This window comes from Rhopalosiphum padi, chromosome 2, assembly GCF_020882245.1.
Source record: "Rhopalosiphum padi isolate XX-2018 chromosome 2, ASM2088224v1, whole genome shotgun sequence".
Classification (NCBI taxonomy): Eukaryota; Metazoa; Arthropoda; class Insecta; order Hemiptera; family Aphididae; genus Rhopalosiphum; species Rhopalosiphum padi.
Window position 1 is genome coordinate 31082334 of NC_083598.1, and position 27749 is coordinate 31110082.

The 27749-nt window shown below is 22.6% G+C and overlaps 2 protein-coding genes across 5 annotated transcripts in view; one reads left to right on the forward strand and one right to left on the reverse strand.

Annotated features, from left to right (window-relative positions):
• LOC132922199 (epsilon-sarcoglycan) overlaps positions 1-27023 on the reverse strand; it is a 30284-nt gene extending 3261 nt beyond the window's left edge. Inside the window, exon 1 of the mRNA XM_060985585.1 lies at positions 26790-27023. The gene's annotated coding sequence lies outside the window, so the exon portion shown is untranslated. The remainder of the gene's footprint in view (positions 1-26789) is intronic.
• LOC132922198 (inositol polyphosphate-5-phosphatase A) lies at positions 99-27707 on the forward strand. Of its 4 annotated transcripts, XM_060985583.1 has the most exons (16): positions 103-514; positions 11245-11286; positions 11448-11548; positions 12741-12828; positions 13479-13542; positions 13637-13740; positions 13813-13929; positions 14204-14259; positions 15007-15091; positions 15172-15255; positions 15377-15454; positions 15976-16164; positions 17587-17661; positions 19707-19743; positions 22936-23042; positions 25948-27707. In XM_060985583.1, exons 1-15 carry the CDS (start codon positions 449-451, stop codon positions 23028-23030), a joined length of 1281 nt encoding a protein of 426 aa, XP_060841566.1. In that variant the 5' UTR covers positions 103-448; the 3' UTR covers positions 23031-23042; positions 25948-27707. The 4 variants fall into 4 exon arrangements, with proteins under 4 accessions (XP_060841563.1, XP_060841562.1, XP_060841566.1 ...); XM_060985582.1 differs by lacking the exon at positions 25948-27707 and having other exon boundaries at positions 22936-23164; XM_060985579.1 differs by lacking the exons at positions 22936-23042; positions 25948-27707 and having other exon boundaries at positions 101-514; positions 19707-20648.
• Positions 27708-27749: the final 42 nt, after the last annotated feature.

The window sequence follows — 27749 nt, forward strand, 5'->3', positions numbered from 1 at the left end:
AGACACATTGACGTCAGTGTGTGTGGGCGTGTCGTTTAAAATGCACCTTATCAATAATAATAATAATAGTAATAATAAATAATAATACTTTATTAAAATAATAATAATACGACGACTGTACATATTATAATAATAATAATGATATTATTATTATTTATTATGGTATAGGTAGCTGCGACATCGGACTCATTATTTTCAAGTGTTTTAACGGTGTGCGCGGGTGTGTGTATTTACGACTAAATAATCGCTATTACAATGGGTACATATTATGGCAGCGATATTGTACGACCCCGCGCGAGCATGTGCACCGGACGCAGAGTCGTTTTTCCGGTCAAACGCAGTCGCTCCGTCGTCGGAAACGGTCTTCCGGTACGCGAATGATCGTCTAGCTGACGTGCCGTAAAAATATAAATCGTGGTTATCAATTCCTCATCTATCCCAGTCCAATATGGCTTGCGAATCTTCCACTCGCGTTTTGTTGGTCACGGCGAACATTGGTTCGATATTTGAAAATGTGAGTTGTACATGTCTACCTATTACTATTATTATTATTGTTGGCCGCTCAAAAGTAATACAAATACTATCTAATAATCGCAATGCGGCCTCTCTGTAAGCACTCTTCTGAATATATTAATTAACGGATTTTTTGATCAGCATCGTGTATATAACATACATTCTAAAATAACTGAAATATACACATATCCACAGTTTTTTAACATACGTTTATAACTTGTGAGTAAATAATTTGAGTTGGAACAAAGAAAAAAAAGTACTAATTATTGTTCTTTATTAATATCAAATACTTGCTTGTGTATACCACTGGTGGTGAGGTCATGTGGCCCATAGTTATTCATATTCAGTTGTTTGGATTATAGTAATATAATTTTTGTTTTAATTAACATAATATTGTGTATGGTGTATCTATGATTAATTAATTTATCAAGTATCTACAACATTAGTTAAGGCACAATCTGATCTAACAAGTGCATGAACAAATATAGTTATGTCTAAAAGATTAATAACAAAAAAAAAATTAAATATTTAAACTAATATTAAATAAATTATTACATTTAACATCTAGAGCCTAAGTATGGTTCTGATGTTCATGTTTAAAAATTTGAGAATAACAATTTAAAATTGTTATCAAATTGAATTGTTATCAATTTTGATAACAACCTGAATTAGATTTCTTTTGCTAAAATAATGTTTATACCTATATATCATATATTATGTATTTATTTTACACAATATAATAATTATAGTAATATTATTTTAAAATTATATATTTGTATGTAGATTTCTATTTTGAATAAGTTGATCATATTTTTTTATGGTTAAATTTTAATCATTAATTTTTAGAGATATTTTTATTTTTAATGCAAATAATATGTAATATTTCATCATTTGTATCATTCAGATTTGTCATTTTGGGGACCTAATTTTATTAAGTAATTAATGGAAAAATGTCATACAATGTTTTTATTTAAAAAAATTAAGATACTGAAAATTTGAGCTATAATGTATGGTTTTTATTAAATTAGATTTAAATAAGCAATAAGACAATAGAATAATCTTAAGCTTGTGGTGTGCTATATATCTGATTAAAATAGTTATAACAAGGTATTTTAAATTAATAATGAATATTTTTTATTCCTAAATATAAACACTTAAATATTAAGGTATAGATTATATTATATTTAGACATTTAGTTAAAAATTGTACCCGGGTATACCGAGCACAATTTAGAATATATTCAAAGTCAACCTTTGACCATGTGAATAAAATAACAAATATTAATAAATTTAATTAAAGTATTATATGATGTGGATTATTTACAATATGTATGATATAGCTATATTAAATGTTATACATATTTGTTATATTAATATACCAATTTGTATATTTGCAGATATTAATCAATTACCTTATAACAAATAATTCTATTTTTCATATTGTATATTATGTACGATTAACTCTAAGAAAAAATAAATTTGAATAATATTATTTAAAATATTTAAATAATTTTAAAAATTTCAATTTCCAATACTTATAAATTTTCTTTTATTAGCTTTGCAATTTTCATAGGTACATGCATATTTTATATAGAGCTTCAAGTCTGTTCATCCAATAATTATGGCCTTATAATAGTACAATGTTTACAACATAATAAAGCACAGGCACTACCCTACTTTGCCCTAGGATATCTATACCACTGAAACCCACACTAAATTATATCTAAACATCTTGTTACCTAGCCAACATTTTTAATTAATTTTCTGATGAATAATTATTTTGTATCATTGTGTTCTATAATGATTTTAAAAATGATTCCAAGTCATTAATTAAAACATACTTTAAGATAACTCATTTAAATGTTAAGATAAATTTGTTTTATTTTATTATATAATAAATTGGCAACTACCTAGTTAAAGAATACATTGAAACAGAGTGCTTGATAAAATTTCTTGCATTTTATGGAAAAATATTAAAAATTTTCTTCTAGAGTTTTATGTAGTTAAAAATATTTTTAATTTTTAAATTAACTGAATTTTTATTAAATAAATAAATTAAGGTCTAATTATTAATTATAAAATATTATTAATTATTCTAACAATCGAATAATTGATTTTTATGATTATAACTGAGGATTGTTATTGTTTTATAATGTTCTGAATTAACTACGGTAATAATAACTTTATAGTTAAAACAAAGATCAAAATACTTATTAAAAATAAAAATCTAAAATAATGGATAGAACGAAATTTAATATGGAGCGCTTAGCTGTTGCTTAGGTCAAAATATACTTTAAATAAATGTATAATAATTATAATCTTCTCCTATTATTTTGGAATATTGTATATAAATTTAACAATAATGAGTTATAATTACTATAAAAAAAATAGGTAAAATTATAATTGTGTGGTATAGCCAATTATCAATAAATTATATTATTTTTTTAAATACACAAAAAATAATTTTGTTAGTAGTTTTATTTTTTATTGCACCTGTTTTGATTTGTTTAGTATACTCGGGCTTATCAAATAATATTGTATTTTCATGAATATTTGTTTTTGAACGATGTACTTGGTGTAAAATAAAGATTAATTATTAATCTAGGTGGATACCTAAATTTAAATTCTGAACATCAATTAAATTAATTATATTAATTAATATAATCTAATATTAATTAATTTTGTGTAAGTTTCTTAAGAAGAGTTTAAATATAAAATTATCTTTAGATTGTTAATTATTATTAATGTACAGAAGTATTTTGTAATCAAAAAATAAATGAGAACTAATATTATAAATTATGATAATAATTTACATGATAGTGCACGGAGAATAGTTTAAATTATGGTTATTGGCTAACAGGAGTATATAAAGTATATTATATTATTATATGTAGGTATGTCATAACAGTGTATTCTTTTAATAATAAGCACTCTTTATTATCTTGAAAATTATACATGTTTCAATAAATATTTTTCATATTTGTATAATTTTTTTATAAAATTTTATGTCATTAAAAAACAATATTTTTACCGTTTTTTTAGTATTTTACTTTTTTAAATGACAACATACATTTTTAATTCCATATTTCTAAGAAGAATATTTTTCTGAGAATAATAAAGTATTAAATTGAATTAAATTTTTTTTTCGATTTATGTACAGTAAATTTTTGTTTGAGAGTAAAAATTCTGAAAATTTTAAACAGGGTTCTTAATAAGGTTTCTTTACAAAAAAATATAAACCAAAGTTATGTAGTTGTACAATTTGTTAGAGAATCTGAATTAAAATTTGACATTAGAAAATTATCTAACAGTTTTTGTTTTTTCTTTTAACTAAAAACAAATATAAAACAATTCCGCTATTACTTAAATTATTATTCGGTATTTATATATAGGTACCATGACATTTTAAATATTCAGACCGGTTTAATTTTAAGCTATTAACCGTTAAAAATTAAAATTTTAACCAAAAGCGTGATATTGTGAAAATTTGAACTGTAAAATCAATTATAGTTTAAGATAACTTGTACTTCTACATCGTCAAATATTTTAAAAACTATATGATCTTTTAAATAATAATATTTTAAATTTTAAATTTAATGTCGAACTAGAATGCTAATTAAATTGAAAGCTATTTATATCTTAGTCTGATTATAAAGTTCAATTTAGCAACTCAAAAAATAATCCTATTACGAGTATTATATAAAATATAAACGTGTTTACTATCTTGTTGTTTATTTATATTATCTGCTAGTATATATATATAATTACTATTTAGATTTTGTTACGATACTGTTACATAACATACTTGACACATGACACTTGTCTATTATTAAGTTATACGTTATAACTTAGGGTTTCGTTTGTTATGTTCAAAATTATGTCTGGAATTTTTTTTTATTTTTACAAGAAATACACAATCTATACAATCAAGCACAATAAGTATATGTGAGAATAACTTAACTTTAAAATTGTTCACATAAAAACTTATTAGTTATGAGTGTTATGACTTTTTTAAAATAATCGTAAAAATTCAGGTTGTAACCCCCCAAAAATAAATAATTTGAATTAATCAATTTCACTTATATTACAAAAGCCATTTTTTCATTGTTCATAGTCATAGAGTTGTAGCTTTTAATTATTACATATCGTTATTAGATACTATTATTTATACTTTTAATAAATATAGCAGCGTGATATAAATGATGGGAATTTGTCTATCTACCTATAAAAGTTATTAATAATATGCAATGCACTTCTGTTTATGTACAAAACATGTTTAGTATGACGTTGATTACCTAGTTTTTAAAAGTTGTTTTATTATCACCTTGATTAAAGTATGTTATGAAAATAATGTATTGATAATTATAACTTATTAATTAAGATGGTTATAGAGGTGTGACATGTGTTTTGTATGTGTTGAAATTTTTGTTGTTGATATTGGTGTTGCCGTGTTGGTACTGTACGTTGTATAAAAATGAGTAGAACTTAAGTTAAAAATCCTATAAAAAACCTTGACTAACCTTGGTTACTTAATATGAGGAATTTCCTCAATTGTCTAAATCTTTAAAAAAGGAAAAAAATTAAATTAAAAATAATACAAGAATATTAATTTACTTTTGTTAGTTTAATATTGTAAAGGGGGGAAATAGGTAACCATTCTGTTGTACCCTGTACAGTAGAAAACAAATATCGTTATTGAGTAAGTCACTGTATTGAATGTGTTAAATCTGAATTTAAATATATAATGATAAAACATTGTGTATAAAAAATATAAAATACGATTCTGAGAAGCGAAGAAGGTCCATGGCCATAATACATTTTCAAATTTGACTAAGTAGAAATTTTTTTTATCGATGTTTATAGGAAAAAACTAGAAAAATTGAGGTAAAAATATCATATAGCTTAAAAAGTGTTAAAGTATTTTGTAAATAATATAAAATATAAAATAATATAAATATTAGTATAAAAATTTGTTGAACATTTCAAGTATATTAGGTATTTTGTTTTTTATTGTCAAAAAAAATATCAGTATTTTTGAAATGGTTTATAATTTAAAAATTTCAATTTTTTATTATTTTAAAAATTTCTGAGAATTTTCAATATTGACTTTTTGAAATTACCAACTATAGATTTAATTTGCTACCAGAAATCATCCCCAAAGTTGAAAATAAAAGTGTTTTCAACTATACAAAGTGTTTACATAAAAAAAAAAATTACAAAATTGTGAAATCAATAAATTCTTCTCTCTGTTCAGAATCTAAAATAATAAGAAATGCCAGTTTTAGAAAAGAAATATGAAATTAAAATAACTCTTCACGATTAAATTATTGAACGATTAAGATTTAATATGTATTTAATACAATTTATTTTAAAATTTTGTATTTTTTATGTTACGTAAAATATTTTTAAAACAGATTTCTGTTTTAATAAGAAATTATCAGAACACATAATATATAGTGTATGCAAGATCGTACTCTGGGAGGGGAGAGGTTGTATAAATCTTAGTAACTGGTGGATAAAATAATTTTTTAAGTTTGTGTGATGCGATAAAATTCCGGCGGGGCAACCTATAAAACCCCCTATGTATGGTGTGGATGTGTGCGAAAATAAATTAATAATGTTAAGTCTTTACATAAGTTGCAATACTTAAAATTTTGAATTTGTCAGTGATAAAAGATCGTTTCCCGCTCAAGACATCATAATTTAATTTAATTTATGCTGTCTACTAAAATTACCTAAATAATTTATTTCGGATGAATTTTAGTTTGCTTTATGCTTTTAAGTTATGAAGAACTAAATATATATATAATATATATTATCTTACCATCTATATGGCTTTATTATAAGTATCATTTTTTTTTTATAAAAATCCCAAATTATAAGGTTTGTTGCTCAGTTGCGTTACTGCACTATACGTAAAACTTATATTGACGTGTGTATTTACTATTTTCAACTATCGTATTAAACTAATTATAAAATCGTTTGATATTTGATTGGTACTCATTTATTCTTTTTATACGTACTCATACATTTTTTGCTTTTATACATTGGGTTTTAAATATTTTATTAAAACATCGTACACACTACACATATTTAAAGTTTAAACTGTGAATATTTTTAAACAAAAGGCATAAAAAGCTGAATATTTAACTTAACAAAAAGTGTTAAGAATAGATAAAAAATTATACTTGTTTATATTTATAAAACATAATGAATTGACAATTGACATTGATTTCCTTAATGGAATAATGTATATGAGTATTTAAAAATAAGTTGATATTTTATTAATCGTTTTTTAATTTAAATACATATGTTTTTAACATACTTTACAGTACTTATATTAATTGTAGGTATTCTTAGCAAATCGAAGAATATTCAAGTTTTTTCCGTCAGTTTTATCTATTATTACTTTTGTGAGTGGAAATGTTAATGTGATAAGTTTCAATAGTCTTATATAGACCTTTTATATTAGTATTACTAACTTAGTAATTATATTATATAGAGCATTGGTATGTATTTGAATTATTATTACTGATAAGTAAAGAGTAAACATCGATACAAATCAAAATTTATTGAAAATTTGAAGTACTTACTCATAATTTAAGAAAAACTTTTATAAAAGTCTATATAGAGAGATAAAATCTGCTAAAATGCGCTATTGTAATTTATTAATTAATTTGTAGTTTTATTTTTAAATTATTATCATTAATTTAGGAATTAGTTAAATCTAAAGCTGTAAGCATAAACATTTTCATAGGACAATTTATTTTTTATTGAAATTTTCATGAAATTTTACACCCTGTATATCGAACAAAATGTACCTATTTTTTATTGACAAATTATTTTTGTATTTTAATTAAAATTGAATGTATTTATAATATTTATATATAATCTTTTCTAAGGTCAACTAAATAATTAATACTGTAAGTTAAACACTACAAATAATAATAAATAACGAGTTCCTTAACATACATGTGCAATATTGCTATGAATATTTTTAAATATTATATTGGTTTTACTTAATCAATTTTTTTTTTTTTTAAATCAGAAAATTTGTTACAGTTTTCAAATTTGTGGTAGTTTCTGTTATTAAAATATGTTTATTTGGTATTTTGGGTTAAAATATTCTGTAAAAGATGTACAATTTAAACATGGATAAATTGTTCAATTTTTATTTCTAAGGCTTGAGAAATTATACATGGTTCATTTTAAGTGGTTCTTATGTTAAGACCAAAAATCTAATAAATATGCTTGTACAATTTTTTCAACATATAATGACCGGCTGTCTTCGAATTGTTCTCAGAATTGTTTTCGTATGCAATGATTTATCATTAAATTCAAATTTAATACATCCATCACAGCGACCCACTCAACTCCTACTGTACCCACATCAAAAGGTGCCCACTTTCCCACCTTAAAAAAAAATATTTCACATCATAATGAGTCCTTGTATGATAAATAATAATTATTATAATTAATCATCCAAAATCTATTACAGTGACTTATTTAATGACTAGGTACACTCTGCTTCTACAATACAAAAAAGTAGTTACCTACTTTCCCCCCTTTTATATTCTAAGTGGAGCGATGAATAAAATGATTTACTGATTTTACATTGATAATCTTTTTGTCGGTATTTTGAATAATAATATAAAAAAAAACACTAAAAATGTTTAAAGTGTCTATAATGTTTGTTTAAAACCCGTAAAAGTATTCTAATTTTATCATTTATAGAATATGCTAATATAAAACATTTCAAGTATCCATCTACGGTTATTTGTTTATGAATTACACCAAAAAAACAAAATCGAATTTATTGAACTGGTTTTGCGTAAAAATTTACGTTTTTCCTGTTTGTTTTGAAAAGTACTGATAATTTTAAATTTTTAACCCTTCTCGGTCTAATTTTCTACCAGAAAAACTATGTGTAGATTAAACAATTTTCTACTATAAAAAGTGATTTAGACAATAAAAGTATATTTCAAAATTAATTCATTCATCGTTCGTTTCAAAATCTAAAATTACACTACTAGTTTTCGACAAAATTGATTTTATTATTTTGTTGTATTTTAATAACGAATCACCATTAAACTAGAAATTATAGACTTTCAGCAAATGTCTATAATAATTTTTAGCATTTTCTATTTATGGTATAGGTATTTTAACTTTTTTGAGTCATTTATAAACATTTTTCGGGTGGCAACTAGTTGCGTCGTCCACGGTGAACATTTCTTCCGAGTTACAGCTTACGGTTTTTTAAAGTACATGCGAATTGTGACCTAAATTTGATAACCTAATTAAACATTTTTGAAATATAAAATTATATATTGTAAGCAATGTAAGCTTCATTTTCCTTCCTATTTTTGTACAGACTTAGGACTGTAGACAGTATCAGTACTACTAGTTGATTAAAAATGTTGTTATTTTTATTTTTAATTAATAATATAGTAAACACATATATGATAGTTTTTTAGGTTAAAAATATTATTTTGATTCTATTTAAAATGATACATTGTCATGTTGATATATGTTATATGTATAAGATATTTTTAATTAATATTGTGGAACTGATAAAAAGTGATATGATATTGCTTTTATGTATTCAAGTTTGTCAATTTGGCTTTCTTCTAACTGTTTCATAGTATTTCTAGTAAATGTTTCTTTTTCTAATATATTTGTATATATATTATAACTGCTGACTATCGTTGCTATGAACGAGGACTGATAATAATATTAGGCTGTGGGCAAAAATTAATCGAGCCAACTTGGATATGACACGAAAAAACTCGGACAGCAAGTAGGATTAGACCTTTATCCTAGATATCTTTGGGACGCAACTAGTATGCAGCCTATTTAATATTCTCCATTTTGTTTTTAGTTTTTTTTTATATAATCAGAAATCTGTTATCAATATAAACTTTTTTCCTTTTTAAAAAACTACTTGTTATAGCTTAAAAATACATAGACACAATTTTTATTTATTAAGCATTTAAAATTTAAAGTTTAACAAAAATTTTTAAAATCACACAAAAAATCATCAACTTATTTTGTCGATAAATATTTATAACTAAGAATTGAATATTTAATATACTTTATTAATACTAAAACTAAAACATTTAAATAATTTTAAGTTCAAATTAGGTCGAAATTACATATTTGAATACAAAATAACAATTTAGTTATTTTGTTATAATTAAAAAACATTTTTTGTGGAAATTAAACATTTTTGGGTGTATTATTATATTTTCTATACACACATTACCTTGGTGCAAAAGGAGCATTTGCTCCAATCGGAAAATTTTGAGGGGTGGCAAAATAATTAAACTATACCTATCTGAAAAAGAAAATGTTACATTGGTTTTTATACATAATTTTTTTTTTTATGCTTAAGACTATTTTTAAAAATAATTTATAAATTTAAACCATTTCAATATTCACTTTGTATTTTTCATTAAAACTCTACTTATAGTATTGTAAATGGTCTAATTCCTACGATAAGTATGTTGTAATTGTTGATTTTTGTGTATTGTAAACTATTATAATAAATTATTTACATTTGTAATAGTTAGACCACCATAAAAATGAAAAGAATGAGACTTAGTGGTTCGCAAAAAAATTTTAAAAAAAATTGAAAGAAGAAAAAGTTATAGCACAAACATTACAATTGGACAACTTTTTTAAAAAGCTAGATTTTTGAAATATTATATATTTAATAATAAAAATATCTTTTATACACAGTAGGCAACCATCTTCTATTATACATAATTATATAAAATAATAAAGTAGGATTTTTGTGCATACTTAGACGTCACGTAAAAAACATGGAAGATTTCGAAGAAGAATTAATACAATTTAAAAGCATTGTAAATAATTTTCTATCAGAAGGAAAATTATCATTTACTTCATTACATAAATTAATTATTATATCGACTTTAAAAAAATCATTTCCAAGTATAGAAATAATGTTAAGATTTATTTGTTCTCTACCTTCTTCAAATGCAAGTGATGAAAGATCGTTTTTTGTATTAAAACGTGTAAAAAATTATTTGTGATCATTTGTTAATCCATGAATAAATGTCAAATTTGAAATTTGTCAATATCATGTATTGAATCTGATATGGTTAAAGATATGAAGTGAGAAGAATTAATACTTAAATTTGCTGCAACAAAATCCAGAAAAAAAGATATTTAAATAGCTATGAAATAATTTCATTTTTTTTCAATTATAAACGATTTTGACTATATTATTGTAAATCTACATTATTATAATTATTCAACTTATTAATGTTTACTTGTGTTATATTTTCAATTAGAGTTAAATCTCTTTTTAAAAATTGTTTATATATGTGTATTTATGGATAGGTACATAAATTATATTACTAAACATTTTTTTCTGGTTACGAGGTGGGGGAAAAAGCGGCAAAATTGTTTTCTCCATGGCGATATTGGACCTTAACACGGCTCTGTATACACAATAACATTTTCAAAACATTTGGATTAATGTTATGTTATTTCCTATGTACAAGTATGTCTCAAACCTATTTACACTGTTCTATAATAAGTCGGTGCTGAGTATTGACTCAAAAGTTATGCTAAGTTTCTAGACGTGTACTACACGCTTATGGGTACCTACTTCCCCCTCTATCAACTTAAAAGTTTAAAATTGTCTATTTTATATATTTGTATTTAAGTTAGAATTAAATTTGAATTTATTCTTATTTGTAATTTTCAGCCAAGTGTGATGTTAAAAATATGGACTGAAGAATTCTTGAATGTAAGTTAAAATATTTGTCTTAAAATAAATTATATTTTTAATTTTAAATATAATATAATATAATACAATTAATATCTAATATATATTATTTTTATTAGTAAATAGTTATTGTTAACTATTGAATGGTTAACTCATAAATTCGTTATTTATTTAAACTATAGACTGTGAGCAGATTGGATCCATATTTTATAGCTTTGCATTGTCAAGAAGTTGGTGGAAAAAATTATGAAGAAAGCATGAAACACGTCAATTTTTTTGTTAGGTAATCAAAGATTTGATAAATTGTTTATTTATTTATTTATTTAAATTAAATGAATATTAATTTAAAATTAAATAACTACATTTATTTGTTAAATAATTGCCATTAATTTATAAATTTGTTGACTAGACTGTGTTTTAGTTTATTTTTTACTTATTTTATTATTTTAAGAAGCTTATTTAAGTTTGTATTTCCCCTACTCTCAATGTATTTGATAAATAAATTTGTTGACTAGACTGTGTTTTAGTTTATTTTTTACTTATTTTATTATTTTAAGAAGCTTATTTAAGTTTGTATTTCCCCTACTCTCAATGTTTTACACTTTACGATACCTTATTTTTTTAATAAATGAAGTTTCTTGTTTTATAATCAAAAATATTTTCTTTAAATACGTATAGTCATTAGTCAATGTTGTAGACTATAGTATTATACTCTAACTAGCAAAATCATTGGATGACTCCTAATTATTAAACATAATTTATGTAAATTTATTTCTGTTAGCAATTAGTTAATTAACATAAATTTTTATAGTTTATAATTCAAAATTATAATTTTGTATAATAAAACTTAATTATAAGTTTTGAATCATGATTTTTAGCATGAAAAAACAATTAAATTTCTATACTCTTTCATTTAGACAATTCTTAATTGTGTGTTAGCATAATATATGGTATACAAATTATTTTCTATTAGACATAATTTTATAATTAGCATCACTGCATTTTTAAACTTGGTTCGTCAATTACAATAAATTAATAATTATAAAAGTTATAATTAGTATACCAAAGTATGATTGTTTAATATTTATTTTAGTAATTAAAGTAATAAAATGATAATATGGCTAAAATTATCAATACTATTTTAAATGAACAATTGTTAAAATTTGTTCAAGACTTATGTAACTAAATATTTAATTATTATAATAGCACTACGTAACGGTAACTATTATGTTTTCGTTGAAAAATATCAACTTGCATATTATACTTTTTCTACTTTTTGTTATTTTTGAAATTCAATAGATAAATCAAAATTACAAAAAATTAACCCAATTTAGAATTTGAGGTACAGTATTATAGAAATACAGCCTTATTATATTGATCATACAGGAAGCATATTAAAAAATGTCTTTTTGTATTTTAATTTTTGAAATTTAATTTTGTTATTGATTGTAAAATTTTAATAAATTTGATTACAGTTTATTGATGACAAGCAAAGAATTAAGGATCTTCAATAGAGCTCAAGTATTTCTTGATGAAGAATTTACATCAGCGGAAAATTTTACAGTAACTAGCCAAATATAATTGTTACGGTATATTTTTATTTTCGGTTTTCGAATGAAACTCATTATTCATTATTTTGAATACATATAATTCAATTTCACTAAACTCTACTAAACCATTTATATTTCAAAATATTATTGGTAAAAATTATGAAGAGTTTTGGAACATGAAATAAATTATTACTACAGTACTTATATGATAGTATTTTGAATTTAAGACTAATTTTCTTTTAAGTTTTAAAATATAAATCACATATATTTAGTTAAGGTTTCTTGTTTTTATTTACATTTATAATTTATATTTTTATCATATCATTATTTTTATAAGTATAATTCATTGCATATGTCTTTGTTAGATTAGGTTGAGTAATATATTATTATATTTATAATTAATTAGTTTAGGTTAATAATTTATATTTATATAAGACCAATAAGTCTAAGTTTACATCATGAACATAATTTTCATCAAATTACTATTGTTTATATATTTCTATTTTTCTAATTTATTATTTTATTTATTGTTTTATAAATATATTTACAATTGAAATTCTATTTTTTTTATATAAATTTATGCATTAACTTTTATTTATCTATTTTAGTTACTACATTTATTTTATCGTTATTAATTTATATACCATTTTTATTATTTTTCAGGCTTTGGGGAACTTTTATTTTATACATGAAGCCATAAAAGAAGCATCTATATGGGATTTTAATAGTAAGTAAATCAGTAAATGTATCTGTTAAAATATTATATTGATAATATTCATTCATTTGACATTATTTTTTTATAAAATATCGAATAACTTTAGAACAAGAGTTTTTATCAGTCACTGAAAAAACCATATATTCTGGAAATATTGAAGATGTTTCCACAAAAGAAAAGTCTAAATTTCCTCAAGATTTTTTTCCAGAAGTTAGTATTATCTTTGGAAATAAAGTTGAAAAAATTATTTTTAATTTATTATTATTATTCATACATTTTTAGTGCAAATGGTCACGTAAAGGATTTTTAAGAACTAGATGGAAGCTCAATGGTTCTGTATTTGATCTCATAAATATTCATTTATTTCATGACGCTTCAAATTTTACTGCAATGCAATCTGTAAGTTAATTTTTTTTTAAATCTATTAATTATAATTATAATACTCAAGTTATAATAATAATTTATTGAATGCATATTTCAATCAAGAATTTGACTAGTATAACAATTAGATAAAATATTTTGATGTATAAATATTGAACTGTATTTATTAATATTTTCCAATTGTCATTGACTAGCATAAGATATAGTTGACTTAATATTTTTTGTAATGATATTCTTGTATAGATAAATATTTTGTCATCTATATAATTTTTAATTATATTTTAATTTTCAGCATTCATCTGTTTATTCTATCATGAGACAAAAAGCACTTGAATACACTTTAGATCGGTAAGGAAATGTATTGTAAAATAAAAGTTAATATATATTATTTTTAATTTGCAATATATGATCTATACCTAATTAGTATATAATTAAGTCTCAGATATGTATATATATATATATTAATAAACTAATAATAAGTAATACATAATATTTGCTCAATAAGTTTTGATATGAACAGTAATCCATCGATGACTGTATTAATGAAATTTATTTATTTTACAATGATAATAGTATGCTATTTAGTTATTTCATTCAATTTTTTAATTTTGTGACAGGGTGGTAGGTTAGGTTAAGTTGTTTTTTTTATGTAAAAAACAAATAACTGTAGATATTTGAATCTTTGTCAAATACTTATATTAGTATTTTCTATAAATGATATAAAATTATTCAAAATATTTTCAAAATTTAGAAAATTTTTTCTATAAATGTCAATGACGTATTTTTTGTTAGGCCAAAAATTTGAAAATTTGATATAAGATTTCTCATAAAATATTCATTTACCAATTTAAAAACAATCATAAAATAACCTCATTATAAAAACGCTAGACAGTCTACTTAAAATTATTTTTTAACGTATACAATTATTCATCATTGAATTCAAATTTAACACTTTGATTACAATGTTTATTCAATTATTAGGTACACTCGATTCCTATTGTATAACATTTTTTTTTTGTGATATTAACTATTAAATGTATAATTTATAAAAAAAATTGTTGTATTAATATTTACTTATAAATGTTATAACTATAGGTTCCGTAATTATGAATTTGGATTTGCTCCATTTTTTTTATTTGGAGATTTTAATTTTCGCACAGATACCAAAGCTGTCATAATGGTAAAATTCTTCATTAAAAATAAGATAGTTTGTATATATATTCTAAATTATTTATTGTTATGTTACATTTTATTTTATAGAAAATAGTTGAGGGGTTGGATATGGTAAAAGATGACGTTGATAAAGATAACTTAGTTTTTCAGTATACAGACAATTCAAAAGAAGTAAGTGTTGACTTGATTATTGTATTACATATCAATTATGTATATGAAAATACTGAAGTATTATATAATATGAATAAAATGTATAACATTTTGACAATAATTTTGTTTTATCTGTTTATAGGTTATTTTTACTTTAAGAAAAAAAGAATTTCGTCATTTGGACCATCAAAATATATTTGTGTCAAAAAGTGGATCGTGGGTAATTTATTTTTCTCACGACTCTCTAATCTAATTTAATTTCATACGTATATTATATTAATATTAATCTAAATTTATAAATTATAACAATTATAATTTAATAAACCAGTGCATAATAGTTTTGAGAGTAAAAAAGAAGTAATGGCAATATGGCCCTCATATTTATTTGTTTATATTTAATTATTAATTAATCTTTTAAAAAGGTAATTTTAAGGCCCGACTGAACAGGTTTGTGTGATAACCCATGAGATCTTACATCTAACATAAATTTAGTATGTATTAAACATAGTTTATGAAAGAATTGAAAAAAGCTAAACTAAATAAATACATAATTTTCAAAATCAATATATTATATTGAGTTTAAAAGGGAAAAAACAGGTTAGGCTTTAAATTAATTCTAGACTAACTATGTATATTTTTAAATATGTTGTCCTTATTTAGTTTAAGTTAAAAATATACTTAAATTAAATAAATAATTTTTTTTATTTTATATACTAAATATATATTATTGCATGTTTCCAGTTAAAAGATTTTGATCACGAATTAAAATCATTTGAAGAACAATTGTTTGAATTTCCTATATATTTTCAACCAAGTTATCCATTTGAAGAAAATGAACACGAAGGAATGAACTATATGCAAACCAGATGCCCAGCTTGGTGTGATAGAGTAGTTTTAAGTGCTGGTGCTAAACTTTTAATTAATGAAAAGGTAATTGTTATATTCAAACTTTGTAGTTTATGATAATCAATATACAATTTAAAAATAGTATCTATATTATACAATGTATCTATTAATATAGGCATGTCTAGACAGCGCCAGATTGAGACTTTTCAGCCCACCGAGATTTTAAATTTCTATCAGCCCATTCATAGTTGGAGATTTGATTAAATTTTAGGGTAGGCTAAAATTGTATTATATATGATAAATTACAAAGATTTCAACTCTAGTATTCAATAATTTGGGTTTTTTTTAAAATGTTTGGTCCCCCATTTTTTGGCTACCGGCCCAAATTTTACACAACCCACAGAGATTTTCTTGGTGGCTCTCCGATTCAATCCGAGCCTGTGTCTAGACCTCCATGGCTGGGGAGGCAAATTATAGAATTTTAGTTTTTACGTATTACATCTATATACCTACCTAATATTTTTGAGTTAGTGACTCTTTGCTTATAGTATTACAATATAATTACCTGTAACTTTATTAATAAATACATAAACTTCTAAAATTTAGAAGAACCATTACTATAAAATAGTAATACTGTAAAATATTACTTACTTATATAGTCATACTTATTATTATAAAACACTTACTATAAAATATGTCAACTGTCAAGTTAAATATATGATAATTGTTAGTATATAAAACAAATCATTAATTTCATTAAAATATTTAATTAAAATTGAATATTAGTTGTATAATAAGTAACCTAGGTTAGGTTAGGTTAATTTAGGTTAGCCTAAACATGTACATTATATATCTCTATAACAGAAATATGATAAAAAATAAAAATTTATTTTTTTTTTCTCTTAATTTTCATTTGATTTTCCAATAATTCAGGTACCACAAAAAAAGAAGAAGAATTGAAAGCTACATTTGACCATGTACTTAAAATGCTTGGTTTATATGTTATGTTATACCATTAGGAAAATAGCACTTTATAAACTATAAATTTATAAATATATGATATTATTATTATTATTATTATTATATTATTTATGGTTCTTATTAGTCAAAATTAATTTTTCATACTCATGAGTGCTTCAAAATGTCTAAAAACAATTTAGGATTTGAATCTATTTTTTTTATACCAGTAGTTAAACTTTATCATGTGTTTTCTTTAAATTTATGAAGTGTCTTCTAAGGATAAATTTGATGAAACTATTACAGTATAATATTAATTGCTTATTGGTTTTATAGTTAACTTATAAACTTATAATAATAATATGAAGTGTTGAATTATTGTGTTTCAATAAATATTGTATCAAAATTCAAATTGCACCTTATTTTGAAAATTGTCTTCTTACAACCAAAGTTATTAGATACAATATTATTAAGTCATTAATTTAATTTATTAAATATAATCATGTATTATTCATTACATATATCATTATTACTTACTTGTTATTTCAGGCATTAGAAGAAGATAATAATGGTGAAGTGGAGTATGATCTTATTGGAAAGAAAACTTGCATGGGAGATCATAAGGTATTTAAAAATATAATTATTATTTTACCCATTAAGAGTTTTATAATTTTAGTACTGTTAAAACAAATAAATTCTAAATTCTAAATTTATATACGTTTAAGTATCTAATTTTCTCTTTTAAAAATATTGAACTTGGGACTTGGGTAACAATATCAAATACTACACATAAATAGTTTATTCAAATTTTTAAGTAAACTTTATTAATTATTGATTTAAAAAAAATGCATGTTACATTTAACATGGAACTGGCAAAATGAAAGTTTAATTTTGTGTTATATTAGATAAATTCTATTTCATATTTAATAATTAATCATATTTATCAATTTGTGGATTTAAATTAGGTAAATCTCAAAGACTATGATTAGCCGTTTACAACATCAGCTTACAGATAGATCATAGATATATATCATATTTATATCATATATCCTATCCTAAAATGTATCAATTATTCATATTTTATTAATTTTTATTTCAATTTTTTTATAATAACTGATAAAATTCATGAATATATCATAGTATTAATTTATTATGAAGATTATAATAAAGATTTCTTATAACATGTATGTAGTTGCAAATGTTCATATCTCAGTTAAAACATATTAAATCATAAAAAACCAACATATAAACCCAGACAATGTTCTTTCTTTTTAGATAATTTATATGTTAATTCACTAATAAAGCTAAGAACACAAAATTGGTTCTGCTCAATTTAAATTTACTATGTTATATGTTTATAAGATATATATTACACATTGTGGGTATGACGTCCTAAAATTTATATATAACCATAAATATTTTAGATTTTAATTAAGTGATTTATTGACTTTAATTAAAAACATTTCATTACAACTCAATAAATATTAATTTCACCTTATAATATAATTTATATTACAATTTATTGGTATTTTAATTGTTACTTTTAGATTCTGAGCAAATCATTGATCTAACAATGATGTGTTATTTTTTGTTTTTGTGTATGAGCACATTTTATGTAGTTGTTAAAATACTTCAACTCTTAACTTTGTGGATGATTTTGGAAAAAAAAATTAGATCTATTTTGAACTCTAATGAGGCCAAAATTAAAAATGTCCTATACTTTTTTTCATTATCAGGAAAAACAAAAAAAAAAAAGGTTAAGGAAAATAGGAATTTTTAGGCAAATTTAATTTTTGATCAATTGTGTTTTTTTTGTGTAACCCTAAAATAAATAGCCGTAAATACTTGAAATTTTATCAAATAATATTTTCATATTTATTTTATTTATTTCATAGTATTTTCATGATAAAATGTTCAAAGCTTTTTAACTCTTTTTTCTAGAAATGTTGACAAAATATTATTTGCTAGTTTAAAATGTTTGAAAATTTTATACAAGATCCTACAAAAGTTGTTCTTATATCTGTATAAAAATATTAAAAATACATAGCCATATTTTTTTATATGTATTTGAAGTTTTTTTCGTCAAAATAGCAAAAAAGTGCCAATTATTTTGTAGTTAGAAATTCATAAAAACTTTTAATTTTATAACATTATTCGTGGAAACTTAAAACTTTTAAATATATTATTATATAATGAATTTTATTAGGTTAGGTAAATTTTAGGTATAGGAAATGTTTGATTTATTTTTAGATAAAAACTATTTATATTATGATTCTATTTTTGCTGTTTTACAGTATTACAGAAAATTAAAATTAAATTTCAATTTATTTAAATGTTTATAATCCTGTATAAACTCGTATTATTATAATTATAATAATTAAATACTATATTATCCAAGAAAAAAATGTTATCAACCTACTGTAATATTAAAAGTAAAATAAATATATCATGAAATACACTTTGTGATATAGGCTGAGAGACTGTCTCCGCTTGAGAGTTTTTTGTATTCATTATTATTGAATTCAAATTTAAAACACCCATAATAGTGTTCCACTTGGCCACTTGACACCTAATGTACATCAGAGGGGTACCCTCTTGCCTACCTTTTTTCTACATGTTTAAATAATATAATATACTTATAAAAATGACGAATTGTTGTGTTTTTTCAGCCTGTGTACTTGAAATGTGACATAATGAACAATGCAGGTATAGTGGACAGAGTGGATTGTGCTTGTAAGCTTAACCGTGTGCCTCCTGAAACCCAAAATCCACTGCATGCTTTATTGGGTGATCATTTATGTGTAGATTCAAACGAGTGTTGTATTTCAGTAGTAGATACAATTGTACCAGATAATACTGTATTAGGTGAAGTTAAAATCCCTCCAGTACCATCTACATCCACAGATGATTGTGATTTTGATATTGTACCTTTAAAACAAAATTATACAGAAAGTCATTGCAAAACAAATAAGCCATTTACTTGTGGATTTTTGCGTAAAAAAATATCTGACAAACATGGGACACATAAAAGTATATTTCCTGTATCTAATTGCATTTGCAAAACACACAAATGGAAATTTCCGATGATTATGCAAAAAGCTTGGAAGCATAATAGACGTATCAGGCTCAAGTCAATTCCTAGTCTCAATAATATGCCCTTGCAAAGGTATCAAAGCCACCATAGTTCATCAGATGAAGATTGGTTTGAGGAAATTGCCGATGATGAAACTAATAATTGTGATGACAAGAAAAATAAATGCATTTCTAATTCAAACATAATTCTCACTAATGACGATAATTGTTCTGTTAATTTTGACAATCAATCCGAACAAGTAGCAACAAACAAATTTAAATGGTGTTCTTCTTTTGCATTTAGAAAATTTTGCGACAAACGACCATTAACAGAAAAAAAGATAGCCCATAGAAATCCGACAACTTCTTGTCGGATTATATAATCAAACTATCTAGCCATATTTGACCTAAATTATTTATAACATAATTGGAGATAACCTATAGAATTACAATACCTAATTATTATTTGAAATGCATGTAAATAAAAAAAAAAAATTATTATATATTTTTATAATATAATATGACTTGTGAAAAACATAGCAAGACTGTGTTGTTCATTAAACTTATATCTATGAGAGAGGCAATTAAAAATAGAAAAACAGTTATCTTTTGTAACTAATAAAATATAATTTAATTAGATACAAATTGAAAACAAAATTATGTTAATAAATAAAACAAGAAAAGAAATTTAACCATAAGTCATTCTTATTACAAAAAGGATGTAATATATTATCCTATTGCATTTGTATGTAATAATACCATAAATTATAATTTATTATTTGTACATCAAAAAAATTAGCAAGTATAAGTGTGACCATTCAATCCGTTGCCACGCGCGTGGGGTATAAAAATATTTCACTTATTTTCACTTATTTAAAAAATGCTAAAATTTAATCTAGCTTTCTTAAAATAGGTATACTATAGAATAATTGATTTTCTAATGTCTTTATAATAATAATATTGTAGACAAAGATTTTTTTTTTCAATTTTTTTTTTCATTGAATAATGAATTAAAAACTTAATTTAACCATATTAGTATTTGTATTAAAAAAAATACATTGTTTGATTATTGAATACGGAGTACTTAAAAATTATATTGGGACAAAAAAGTATCTCATGTGCATGGATTTTATGAAGAAACCCACTCTTGACGGTTTAATTATCTTTAAATTTGATAATCTGACAATAAAATGAGCTTTTATGTTAATAAATTAGGATAATCAATTTTGCTGAATATGTATTTAATATGTTACCCACAATCGGTCAAATTCAAAATAAAACTATGGTTTACATATTTTAAATTCTGCATTTTGTTATGAACTAGACTGGGATAATCTTACATAATATAACAAATATTATATTATTATGTAGGTGTTAGCTTAATCAAAAATGAAAATATACTCCTACATAGTATAATTTATAACTTAACATAATGTGATACATAATTTCAATTCAATGTGTTCCTATTAAAAACAATTATAATTTAATTAAATATGTGTATGTGTGTATGCTTATATTTTGTATACTGAGCTTTTTAGCTTGTAGAAATTTAGTCACTAACTTAAGATATTTGATCACTTTTTTCGTATCGGCTAGTGCAGTTTGTGTTTATAATTGAGTTGCACAGATTAAAGACTAGTAGTTATGATGTTATCAAAATATCATATTTTAATAAATTGTAATACATACAAAAATAGTTTTCAAAATTAGTTAAGTTTTATTACTTTAACTACACATGTATGTATAATGTTTATACATAATGCTCAAAATAAGACAGTTTTAAAATTAATTTAATCATTACAAATATTTTATTTTTTTAATCAATAATATAAACTTGCATTACTTGTCTAAACAATTAACTGATGTGTGTAAAAAGGAATAAAGTCACTTTAAAAATTAAAAGTTATATACTATATTTTATCTGAGAATTAGGAAAATCAATTACATTTTATATAAATAAAAGCAAGGTTGATGTTGATTAAAATTATAAACAAATATTATTTTAATGAACGAACTTTTAGTTTTTTAATAGTTTATATAAAACAATTAACTAATATACAAATCTTTTGGAAGTTACCTAACTGAGTGTTTAAAAAAATAATGTTTTTAATTTTTTAGTATAATTCATAAAATAAGTATTGAAAACTGTACAATTTTGCATAATATAAGGTTTATAAGTCCAGGCAAAACTTTGAAGTTGACTCCTATGTAATAAAATATAAAACTATAAAAAGCATGTTCTTCAAACCTAACCTAACAATACAACAATTATGTATGAAAACATTCTTAACTTTCTTAGTTTATAATAATTCAAGGAAACAATTTATTTAATTTAATTGAAATCCAGTATTTATGAATATAATTTAAAACTTGCATAGATATTTGTCATTTAATATAGTCCATAATGGCTCAAAGTATAACTAATTATATTTCTTGATTTTTATGACTTATTCCAAGCATAAAATATATATATGCAACAATAAATAAACATTGTTCTTCTTAGTTCTTTATATTTATATTGATACTTATTCTACTAGCTTCTTCATATTAATTATAGTTTGTGTTCTTTTTTTATGATTTTGGATAATTATTTGTTGGTACCTTATTAGTATTTTCATTATTTCTTTTGTGCACACATTTTGTATTGAACTGTTATTTATTTGTTTGTATTGCACTTTGATTATTTTTAGTTGATTTTGTATTTTTAATTTTTAGAAAATATTGATTTACCATGAATCACTTAATAAATAGTGGACGCACTGAGCACAAATTAACCGTTTTTCTTTTTCGGTATGTTAAACTTTTTGATTTTTATGATTTTAAAAGGTTTTACAGAAGTAAATGTTTGGGAAAGGACATTGTTTGACTCTAAACTCCCCGAAGACAAGAACTTCGTTCACTTAAAGGAGACTACTGTTTAAATCAAGACATAGGTAAACATTATATTATAAATGTTATCAGATTATGATAATAATATTTATTATTTAAATTTTTTATGTGAGATATCCTTCCAATGTCTAAGTACACCTGATAATATATAAATACATGAGCAGTTTATTATTTAATTTAAATTCATAAATACTTTATCTAAAGTCTATAATTTTGTATGAATGTATCACAACGAGTTAAAATTGTTTAGATTGAATTTCTATATTCGCTACATTTTTCAGGCTTATGTATACTATCCAATTATAATAATTAACTAAAATTATAAATAATACAATTTTTAATACAAATGTGTATTGAATAGGTTTAATTAATATTGTTGATTATTTATATTTTATAAAACTACTGTCTACTATTACCTTCAAATTAAATTAGTTAATGTGTTATTTGGTTAGTATCTTATTATTCAAAACCCTTTAATTTATTTTTTTTTTTTATTATTAGTAGTAATTACCCAATTGAAATAAAATAGATAAACGTTTTGCACAATTTCTAAATTATTTTATATTTTCCACAATTTTATAGTTTGAAATTCTTTTTATAAGCTGTTATTTGATGATTCAGTAAATATTATTAATATAATACAATTAAATAGATAATCAATGAATTTAAAAGACAATGTTTGTTATGTATTTATGTATATGGTAAATATGCTTGACAATAATTGGTATAGTTAATAATTCTCAAAGTATATATTATGATCCATGAAACATTTCCACATTCTGGTTTTTAAACTGAAACTTTTTTATATTTTGTTAAAATACTTAGTTATTACTTATTAGTATTTGTCATGTTTGTTAATAAGTGTTTTTTCATTACATTTCTGTTTATTAGTGTCTTACTTTAAAATTGTATGATCTGATTTAGGTATTTATATTGACTTTGAGTTTAATTAATTAATTGGGATTATTTTATTTATTTTCTGTATTATTTTTGAATCAGATTGCTTCAAATGTTTCAATATTTAATTTCTCTATACTGAGTTCATCCTTACTAAATAATCTTTTAAATACAAATTAAACAATTGTGTTCAGCATATTATATTTATGATTATTTTAATATTTGATTATAACATTACTTAGTTGTATTCATTATTTTTAGATGATATTAAGTTTGTTCTCATTATTTTCTTAGTTATTTATATTTTTCATATTACTTGGTATACATTAAATACTTTTAATATAATTTTTGTCAGGTACATCAAATCTTAAAATTCCCTACAATAAAGTAAACAAATTCTTAAAATTATGATCTATAAAATATAAAAAAAATCTAACTAAATAATATTAAATAGCCAGTCCATTTTAAATATTCTATATAAAATTTAAAAACAGAGTACACACATCAGTCAGTTATAAATAAACCATAAAGTGAATATCATACTTTTAACATTATTTGAATAGTTATTTTTTTATATTGTTATTTATTAATTTGTGCCTAGTAAATATATCAAGTCAATAGATAAACAGATGATTTTGTAAAATTTAAAAATGCGTATATAGTATATTCTTAAAATTAAAATAATATATTTATTTGATTATTATTTCATGTCACTACTAAATTTTACGAGAAGACAAAAAAATTGCTTTGCTTTTGTTTTTTTCTTATATCTTATTAGTTTTTCTATGTACCTATTCATTAATTTATATTTCGTTATTTTATTTTAATCTAAAGCTCTTCACTTCCAAGTAAACCCCTAGTTATAACAAATAATTGCATAGTACTTTAAAAAAATAAAGTACGCTGTTGCCCAGATAAAATTTTTTAGTAATTCTACTACAAATATGATGCAATTAAAGTGTTGTCTCGCGCATAACAGTTTTTACAACTAAATTACGGGTGGTGCCGGTGTTCGTCTTAATTCAATGTCCGAGCCATGTATCTGTTTTGAATAATGAATAGGTGGTATGGTAAAATATAATATTTTTTTTTCTAACAATAAAACAAAATGTACTTGTACAAAATGTAACGTGTTTACTGTATTTATTTGATTATCACGTATAATGTCGTAAATGAAATACAAAATTTTAAAAACACGAAAAACTGAAATGTACCTGTACAAATCAACGTACCTACATACCTATTATAAATTATAATAAATAGTATGCGTTATATGCTTATATAATATATCTATATTCTATACCACAATACCTACATGGTATATATATTTATTATTTATAAATAGACTTAACTTTTATATTGGTTAATATAATAATATAATATTTTCTAATTTAACATAATAAATGTAACACATATTTGCATGTTAGGTAATTAAAAAGTTTTTATCGCTGAATTACTATCTATATATACATATATGTTAATATTTATTACCTACCTATAATGTCGCATTAAAATTAGATTCAATTAATGATAATTAGTTCCTTTATTTTACTTATACCTACATATAATAATTAATAATATAATAGCAGTCTATAATAGCAGTCTTACACTTTTACCCGCAGTTGTGCATTTATTCGTTTTTTGTACATAATAAATAACAATATAGGTACTTTTTATATTCGAGTTTAGAATTAAATTTATTTGTACAATATTTACGTACCTAACTAATTAACAGCGTGTTACTCTGTGTATGTTAGATGCATGTATAAATTATTGGTTTAATTTATATTAAACGAATTGTAGCATAAAGTTTTGATTAAATTTAAAAAAAAAATTGTATTATTATTATAATTGTTAGGTACATTTTACGTATTTATATCTGAGCGAATTTCTCGTCATTGTTATTTTTAAAAATATGAATATTTCAGTAACTTTAATTATAGTGATATCTACCAATATATAATAAATTGTTTTACATTAATTCTTTATTTTAGGATTGATTAATTTAAATTGATTGTATACATTATTATATTTATATAACTGAATTGGTAGGTAATAGGTATGCTGGTTATAAAGAAAAAAGAAATACGTCAAAATCACTATACAGTTTTCGGAAAAGATATCATTTTTGTATAATATTGTATACTGTAGAATTATGGATTTTCATTTTTCACAGTTAATTAAGAAAGAAACAATAAAAAATTAAAATAAGTATTTACATTTTGCTAATGAAAACTACGTTGAGCATTCTTTTTTACAAGATAACTTAATGACTAAAATAATGGCCAATTTTTATCCTTTTTATCAGTGTGTCCGTGCACCTCCCCACTACACTTAATATTATATAGGTATTGTTTAAGCTCAACATATTATTACTTACGGATATTTTGGTCAATTTCAAGTCAGAGAATTTTACCGAAGAATAATTATTACCTACTACCACGTTATTCATAATTCATAACTGATATTTAGCAGGCGTTTATTGATATTTAAATACACTTTTTTAGACCATTCAAACACTATAGATTAATAGGTGTATCTATATTATTTATTATATTTCTTTAATTTCCATTAATGTCCTATTATATTTATATAGTCAAATAAATTTTAAATATAATACGCATACCTATAGATACAGACATATAGTATATTATTGGTACCTAGGTACCTTTACATATCTGCCGTTCAGAATTTATAAAGCTTGGAAAGAATAATAATATACTAATGTCTAATAAGTAATAATCGAATTTATAGAGTTTATCAAATAAATACGATAAAAAGAAGACCCTGAGGCCTAAATATCTAGGTACCTATATTACCTATTAAATTGCCTTTTTACTAACAATATTAATATGTTACCTATACGGTCATACACAAATTCGATAGGCACTTACCTGTTACCACTAAGTCCACTGCATATTACTTCATGTATGCGAATTGATATTTATGTTGATGTACAGTAATTAGTGTATAATAATATGTACCTATTGGACACATAAATATATTAATTATAATATTGTAAAATGAAGCATATTTTAAGTCGGTACCTATACCTACCTATATTTATTATTATGTATATAAATAATATTACACTGTTGTTGATGTTAAATAGTTTAAAGTATTACGAATTTACGATTAAAGCTCGGTATTGCATCACATCCCATTAGACTTTAACTCTATCAATTAGCAGAATTTCTACGTAAAAATGGTATTATGCTGTAACCAGTATAGTCTACTTATTAGGTATACGTACGTTATGGTTTTTAATGTTTTTATTCACATCACACGAGTGCCAAGTATAATAGACATAAAAAGCTAAATAAATATGATATTGCAATACTGTGCTACTATTTAGATTTCACAAGACCAGACGGTCATCTCATTATATTAAGTACCTATTATTATTTATTAAAATACCTACATATAATATTACGTACCTATATTGTATTATGCGGTTATAATTAATAACTATTAATTATTATTATATTTATTTATTGTTATAATTATTATTATTTAATCGCTATACGCGACTTGATGTAAACAGATGTGTGAAAATGTATTATAAATATGCACGCGATCTTGAAAAAACTATGTATTTCATCGTATAGGAATAATTTAATCAAAATAATGGTATAAGATGACAATCAAATATTAATTAAAATGTACAATTACGGTACATTACATGATATATATTGTGAAAATCGTTTATTTCCACGCACTTATCTGATACCTACATACCTATATAATATTATATTCTATACGTGTTTGTTAATTATTTCGTTTTTAAAATAATATTAAAATATATACATATATTATTTGTTTAATATATATATATATATATATTATATCAAACA

What these genes read in the sequence shown, in the direction of transcription:
- LOC132922198 (XM_060985579.1), top strand. Translation starts at nt 449, where the DNA reads ATGGCTTGCGAATCTTCCACTCGCGTTTTGTTGGTCACGGCGAACATT. An exon ending in ATACCAAAGCTGTCATAATG is followed by an intron (nt 15,092 to 15,171) that starts GTAAAATTCTTC and finishes TTTATTTTATAG; the next exon opens with AAAATAGTTGAGGGGTTGGA. An exon ending in ATACAGACAATTCAAAAGAA is followed by an intron (nt 15,256 to 15,376) that starts GTAAGTGTTGAC and finishes ATCTGTTTATAG; the next exon opens with GTTATTTTTACTTTAAGAAA.